This window comes from Hetaerina americana, unplaced genomic scaffold (genome assembly GCF_022747635.1).
Source record: "Hetaerina americana unplaced genomic scaffold, ioHetAmer1.1.p SCAF_6, whole genome shotgun sequence".
Classification (NCBI taxonomy): Eukaryota; Metazoa; Arthropoda; class Insecta; order Odonata; family Calopterygidae; genus Hetaerina; species Hetaerina americana.
In genome coordinates, this window is record NW_027287205.1 from 47,992,922 (window position 1) to 48,001,091 (window position 8,170).

Consider the following 8,170-nt stretch of genomic DNA (forward strand, 5'->3'; position numbering starts at 1 on the left):
AATTATGTGCGTAATTCTGAGTGGGGTAGTGGTGAGAGAATTCTTTAAGTCTTCCGCGAGGAAGGTCACACGGGAGAGTAGGAAGTCATGCAATTTTGTCTGCAAGCGCAACTTCACGAAGAAGGGTTTTATGGGAGGACCCCAAGGGAAATCACTCTAGGGCCGGGAAAGTTTCTCCGATCCTGACCACTATATCCAAGTTCAAGCACAAATGCATGGTCAGAGAAACTAGAAGCAGTGAATGTTCCGCACTGAAAAAATATTCCCCTCACCGTTTCAAAGTAAAAGTTGACTCATTTGAAGTTTTGCCTTAATTGAAAGATCGTGCGAATTATGTCGCTAGTCCCGAATATACTGTCTCCACATCACAAAGAATACAAAGGAGGATGAGTAATTGCTTGTCAACACATCAGCAGCAGAGTGAGTGTCACAGAAAATTCATGAAGTTTAGCTGACTAAAATATTTCCAACTTTATCACACTGAGAAAAAAATGTTTAACTGATACAATTAGAATAAGCGAAATGACGAGTTTCTTAGAGAAATGTGCACTAGCGATTTGTGCATAAAATTTTACAGGGATTTCATTTGAAACCATAACAATACACCAAAGAATCATAGCGGAAAACATTGAGTAAAATAATTAAATTGACAAAAAACATAAAAATTAAGTTTCTTTTAAAGGATACCTTTGTGTATACGGCAAGTATGGCCAATCTTCGACGAATAAGAATGAAATATTGTGTACTTTTTATGCTATTTTACCATTTTAATGAATGATATATGAGAAACCGTTAATACGGGGGTTTTAACGTTCTATTTAATACATAGGGGCCGCAACTCGGCTTTGTTATAATACGGTCAAAACGGGGAATACGGTGTGTTAAAGAATACACTTTGTATTACCACATTATATATTCATTTAGACGACCTAGGTTTCAACGCGTAGCATCATCAGGTGCACATAAGGGTACTGCATTTAATACACAAGTTTGTATACATGGTATATTTGTGTACCCTTGGTGGATGTGGACTATGATAGTTATTGACGGGCATTAGGAAGGTGTTCGCTACCGATACCCTTCCTTACATATTGAATGTGTTGTTGCGTTAGGGGAACTATGACTACTGCCGAGAAACATTATGCAATATATAAATAAGTAGTTTGCCATTCTGGCGGACCTCTTTCTTATTTCCTGGGGCGGGGCCTGGGGCACATGCCCCGTCTGATTCCTTTTCTAGTCGCGGCCGTTTACACACGCACAGGGTGCGTTCCAAAAGTAATGCAATTGAATTTTCCGCGCCGCTCCTACTGGTCGGAGTGGGATTGAACCACTTGGTGTAGGTTGAGGGGACGACGAAGATTTGCCGAGAAACCGGTCTTAGTGCTCTCGACGCTGTGGAAGCGGCAGGACGTCAGTTATTGTAAACCTCTGCGCGCCGACCGTGTCACGAAAGACCATCAGAGTGGAAATTTCAAGTGAACTTTTGCAACTTTTGAAAATGAATCTGGTAATATGGACAATGTCATCACGTGAAAAAACCTGGGTTTTCGAGTACGACCCAGAAACAGAACGCCAAAGCTCTGAGTGGCTACCGACCAGTCCTCCAAGCTCAAAAAGGCAAGGATGAGCAAATCACAAGAGAAAACAATGCTTATTGTATTTTTTGACAGTAAAGGAGTGGTCCATTAGGAGTTTGTTCCTCAAGGACATAGTGTTAACGCTGCCTGCTACGTGAATGTACTGGTAGGACTCCGAAAAAGGGTCACCAGGACGAGGAAAGACATCTCTGCTACCTGGCAACTCCATCACGACAACGCGGTACGAGTCCGCGAGTTCCTAGCCAAACATCGGGTGCCAACGCTGCCCCACCCCCTTAAAGTCCTGACATCGCCCCAACAGACTTTTTTTGTCCCCTCGGTTTATCGTAGCCCCGAAAGGAACCCGTTTTTCGTCCATAGAAGAGATCCAATCAGCCGTAACGAAGACCTTGTGATAGGTCCCCGAAGATGCCTTCCAGGGCGAGTACTGGTCATGGAAGAGTCGTTGGAAAAAATGTTTAGAGGCCAAAGGACAGTACTTTGAAATTTTTTTTAATGTTTGCGCAAATATGTTCAATAAATTACATTAAAAAATAAAAGCATTGCTTTTGGAACGCACCCTGTATTAGGTGAAATGGTAATTATGCATTTAAAATAAAGCTACATGAATTATAAAAATACATGCCTTCGATTAATATATAGTTTTCCACTCACGCCAAATGGCTATAATGTTTTTGGACTTCCACTCAGTTCCGTTTTCTCTCGCAGTGAATTGCAAGTTGAAATGCATGGATGATTTTTGATTACATGACTGTGTTACGCAGAGCGTATAAGAAATATTATTATTATTATAAATATACTATATTGCAACGGACTCCGGTGGTAAACGGAGCAGTAGCTCTGAAAAATATCAATGAATGACCTCTATTTTCTAACTTCTTATCCTCCATGTTACAACGTGGCCACCACTGAGAAGGTGTAGAAAGTGAAGGAACCGAACGGATGACAGTCCACGACATACAACACGCTGATGCCTGCTCGTTAAGACCTTGCCCTTTGAACTGCAGAAATCCAAATCGCTGACCGACCTCCTGCATCGCGAGGCAACACAAAAAATAATGAAATAACGGGTATAGTCTTCATCATCTACATTTCTACTGTGTATAAGCACGTACTACGATTGGAATTGGGGCAATTCGCTTATTTATGAACACCAAATCTTCATCTCTCCGTCATATCCTCACAGCTCCTCACTTATTCACAAAATCTCATCTAGCTTTAGTTATTTTCTTTCTTGCCATCTACAGCTCCCTTTATATACGTAAAGAATCGTATCTCACTTAGATACAATGGAGCACGTGCCTGCATATATCATAATCCTCCTTATTCAAATTGTTTTACCCAGATATATTGTAACTAAAATTAAGAAAAACTTAATTTTTGAAGCTGCATGCCTGGTGTGTAATCACCCCCTGCCACACACCCTAGAGGTGGCTCGCAGGGTACCACTCTGATGATGAAAATTCCTTTTTTCCACATTTTTTCATATTTTCTTGCAAGGTAATCTCGGTTTTTGAAGGCATAAGGAGCATTAACAAGGGCACACGTGAGGAGCATTCAACACAACGTGCAAATCCGTACCCTAACCACAACATCCTTTAACATTAACACTTTGGCGTAAATGTTCCACGCATTGTCTCGTAACATTTTTCATCCTGCGTAACGGTTGAAGTTTAAGTCCCATTGTCGGCCAAGATTACTATTTTAATGAGTTGCATTTTCCGCTGCAAATGGGAATGTTGTCCAACATTGAGGCTGGTCGGGCCAAAAGCTGTCAGTCAAACGTTGTGTTAGGAGGGACGGGCGAGAGGAAGAGAGAGGTAGGCGGGGATTTTGGACGGTGAAGGCACATAACACACAGGGGGGCATAAATCCCTCGTCCATCAATCAAAGGTAATCTACCATTTAAAGGTAGGTTTTTGGGCGGTTCCTAACTACAGCTCCGTAGAATGTATCACGTTAACTTACTCTCGTTGGCTCTACATTATTCCCTTATTCAGCTATTCCTTTCTTCAGCCTGCCTTTATGCCGTCTGAACAGCCTATTCTCTTCCTCCTCCTCCTTCACTTATCTAGCAACCTCCGTTCTGCCATGCCCTTCAGCATTCTAACTCCGCCCATTATCTCCTAAGTCTACATCCTAACATCTTCCAGTATTTATTCAGCCAAATTTGTATGCATTCTTCGGGATTTCCCTCCCCAGTTTCCTCTCTTTTCCCACCATTCTTTTAATTCCTTAACTCTTTTCCATTAACATCAATAGAAAGAAACAGAATATACACATAAATATGCCTTGTGCGCTCCGGTTTTGATAACTTTCAACTCAGTAGAGTGTACAGAGTTGATGAAAGTATATCGGAATATCGTACACTGGAGGAAAAAGCCAATTATTCAAAACTTAAAAAAAGAGACACGTTTCAGGCGTGATACGGTGGAATATCATGATTAATTAAAAATTGGCAATTTTCCACAAAATAAGATTTAATAAGACCGGTTTCAATGTAACTACATCATTATCAGGTGACCAGATGATGATGTAGTCACAATGAAACCGGTCGTATAAAAAATTAATCTGTGGAAAAATTGCCAATTTTTAATTAAGATTCCAAACTTGTAAATTAACCAGACTGCAGTGGGAAACTACTATCCATAAACTGGGTTGAAAAGTAATTCGCTCGAGAGTATGACCAGAGATGTCTTTGTCGCCGGTACTTTTTAACACATATGCCAACAAAATGTTGCCTGGCATGGGAAGGGAAAATCTGGGAATCAAAAAGGTCTGCGAGATGATATAGCAGGTTTGCAAATGATTAAACAATTGCAGATCAAATTATAATGGTTTAATGGGGCATTGAGAGTGGTATGGTATGAGTAGTAACCAAAAGAAAGGGACAATAATGAAATCCCCGACAAGAAGGAAAGTTAAGTTGAACGCTAGTGTAGGTAGGAATTAAATATCGTATAGTAGATGGAGCGGTGCGGAAGGTAAGCCATTATTTTAGAGGAAAATGAGCATAGCAATGGGGACATAAAAAAATAATTTTGTTGCCGAAAGATTTACAAGTAGTGAATTGATGACATATAAATTAAGTAAAGATACGAAGAAAAGATTAGTAAGGACTTAAATATGAAGTGCATTGTTTTATGGATCTAAAACCTGGTAAAAGGCAAGATGACCTATACATTGGAGGCTTTTAAGACGAGGGTGTGGCGAAGTATAGAGCAAATAAGTTGGCCAGAGAAGCAAACTAACGACGAAGTTTTAAATATCGTGGGCGAAAGAGGAAGAATTGGCTCGGGGAAATCGGCAAATGGCAGAAAACGTAGGTGAAGGCTACACTGAAAGGTAGTGGGATGTTTAAGGCCGTCATAGAAGCCAGTCAATCATCAAGCATATGCTTCACCCGGAATCGAATATGGAGCCTCCGGGCAGCAGCCCAGCGCTCTAATCACTGGACTACCACACTCTTTCTAAATTCTTATCCTTAGAGAGGAAATAGCTTTTTTTATATTTTCCAAAAATATGCAATTACAGTGCCATTTACAACTGAACTGAAAAAATGTATGAGTCATACAAGTAGTTAAGACATAATTCATTACTTATTCTTAGTATTACAATAGTATTCTTGAGCACCTTTGCCAAGGACGAGGCACACCAAATGTATGTCTAAGTACATGGATAAACATGCCTTTATTAGTTGAAGACACCTTCTACCCCAACCGCGCCTCTATTTTCAACCCTCATCTGAATTGACAAAAGGAGCTATTAAGGGCTACGAACTAATTACGTTAATGAACCCTCTAGGCTCAGTCTCAATTAACTTGTCCACATTTACGCAATGAAATAGTTAAAAAATCTAAAATTCTGCCAAATGGTGTGCATAATGATGTCCATTAATGTATTAAAAGAATAATTCAGTAAATAACATTAAATCCCAATAAGCGATGGAAATCATCCAATCAAATTTTTATTGTGCCACTTTCTAAGAAAAGGCAGTGAGCCAACTCCTTTAAGATGATTGTGTAATCAATTTTTTCCGAAGGTCAGCAGGAAGAAAGAAATGTGTCCATCGTTGAATCGGTAAGAATCACTGTGCAAAATTAATTATAGCAACGCAACTTTACATAACAATTTATCACATTGATAAAAAATGAGCGGTAAATATAAGGGCTCAAAAATTATAATCGCGCTCATGTAGCCCATATGCTCAGTTAATTTGAAAACTGATAGTAGGTCACTCAAACATCGCGCGCTCGAAATCTCCTCACTTTCTATTGCCCATATTTGGGTATCTTTAGCGGAACGTCATCAATGAGAGAAGAGTGACGCAAACATCCCTCTTTCTGTGGGGTGGAGTGTTATCCACATGAAGTCATACTCTTAATAGCTTTTTATGGATGAAATCAAACTTATTCTTATCCTTGCAACTGAACTAACAAACATGCCTAACGGCGCCGTCATCGGGGGAGCGCTGAAATTGAACTGGAGGAAAGAAAAATATAGAAGAGGAAGAGTAATTCGAGTCCACAACTCAGCTTAAGGCTCAGTATGAAATGCTTATCGTTATCGTTAGACAAATCTCAGGCTTACTTTATGAATGACTAAAAAAACCGCCATACGATAAAGTTACCTCATTCAGTTTCAATTTTTTTGTTTTCCTCCCGCATCTTTTTTTTCCCATGACTCACTTCCCTAGGCTATTTCTGACCCTGTTACAGACTACACGCTCGCAGAGTTCCAGGATGCAGCCAACACCACCGCTTGACGTGAAAGAAGTGGAATTCTAAGAAATGTTAGCCGTTTAGAAAACTCATCGAACTACGAATATCGAAGGGGCTCATATACCATACCGCTGAGCATAGTATTACCAGGGGGGTACTATTTTACTCTAATCCGTGCTTCGCTAACCAAAAAGGGGCGTGCCCTTCAAGAAACGGATTTATATGCAGCATCCAGATTCAATCCAATAAAAGAAACATAATGCTACAAAAGTTTAGTGAAACAGGTTATGCGATCATGACCAATAAGGTAAAGGACCATGGGCCTGGACAAATCCATGCGCTGAGTTACACCGAGCAAATCAAAAATCGCGATCAAGTTCGACGGCACCAATTTCTGCAAAAAGTACTATTCCAACGCTAGATGGAAAAATGATAATGCTTGAAAGCAACAGAACATCAGTTTTAATTGCACAAGTCATTAACTAAAATGAAATGGCTGAATAAATATTAAAACTTGCACGTACCGACCACAGAATCAGTGTTGTAATGAATATTTGAAAAGCGAACAAACAACAAGAGAAACTTAAAGCTGCTTTTAATTAAAAAATGAATAATACCACTGACGAACATATTTCTTACAACCAAGAAGGAGCTTACCTAGAACCACGTTTTAAGTTCTGGAGGAATGGTCGATACCCAACATGTATGTCGTAGACCATAGCTAAGGTTAACAAAGCAATCAAAAAAGATGTAAAAATTACCGAATTTAAGTAGAAAAAATAATGCCTCTTACCTGCTGGGCGACAGGTTCCAAAATACTCTCAATCGTTTTTGTATGAAACACCGGCATTTTGGCACTTTTTAAACAGAACAAAGTTCAACTAAAATTATCACCAACTCAAAACAATACAACACAACCACAATGAGGGTATGGTCACTTCAGAAATCTTGTTAAGTTGTCATTTGAGGGACAACACGTTCACCTCAGACAAACCCGAACTGCGAGTTGGAGGACATAACTTGGACGGAAATAGTTTTACTGGAAGGCCTGCCATCTGACGGGCCCTTAATCAACTTTAAGGCGAGAAACGAAATTTTAGAAGCGGGAGGAAAGATATAAGTTTTGTCAAGTGCGTTTTATTTTTGCCATGGTTCTGTTCTAAATGAGATTTCGACCCCACCGCAAATATTTGAAATGGCATAAGATCAAAATTTGATGCAATATATCCATAAAATATGCGACTAGAGTTCCCATAACCGCGCATTGCGCGATAGCAAACCTCATTCAGAATTTCACTCCAGAATGGTGTATTCTAAGCAGACCATTCACTGGTTTCACTGCCCACTGGCTACTTAAATAAAATCAAAAAGTATACCATTTTTAGGAATGAAAATTAAATATTCAGAAAACAATGTCTTCAATAAATATTACGTAAACTTTTGTAGAATGAGTTTATTCAGTACAATTTCATAAAAATATATTTAAGCGAAGCATCAAACAGCCAATCAGCTACATTTTTAATAGCATAAAATCATTTAAAAATAACTTTGTTTTGTTTTTAATAAATATTTACAAATGTACATTATTGTTTCTTTACTTTTTACTCTACTAATATCATTTGGTCCCATAAAAAGGAATATGTAGCCAGATATAACACAATGGAATGCGGAGTATACTGCAAATGGAACAAATTTTAAATATTCGTTGCACAGATTGGTCGGATGCAAGGTTTAATTGGAGTTTCACAAACAATAGTTAATATTTTAACATAATCTTAGATGCTGGATAGCACCAAATTTCCGTACATATTTATAATTTGGCAGAATTATTACATCAATACCCGAATA

General features: G+C 39.0%; 1 protein-coding gene across 6 annotated transcripts in view; it reads right to left on the reverse strand.

Annotated features, from left to right (window-relative positions):
• Vinc (vinculin) overlaps positions 1-7,328 on the reverse strand; it is an 81,882-nt gene extending 74,554 nt beyond the window's left edge. For all 6 annotated transcript variants that reach the window (XM_071594330.1, XM_071594329.1, XM_071594326.1 and 3 more), the window contains exon 1: positions 7,116-7,328. In XM_071594330.1, the coding sequence (XP_071450431.1) occupies positions 7,116-7,172 (57 nt within the window). In that variant the 5' untranslated portion in view covers positions 7,173-7,328. The remainder of the gene's footprint in view (positions 1-7,115) is intronic.
• Between the last annotated feature and the right edge of the window lie 842 nt (positions 7,329-8,170).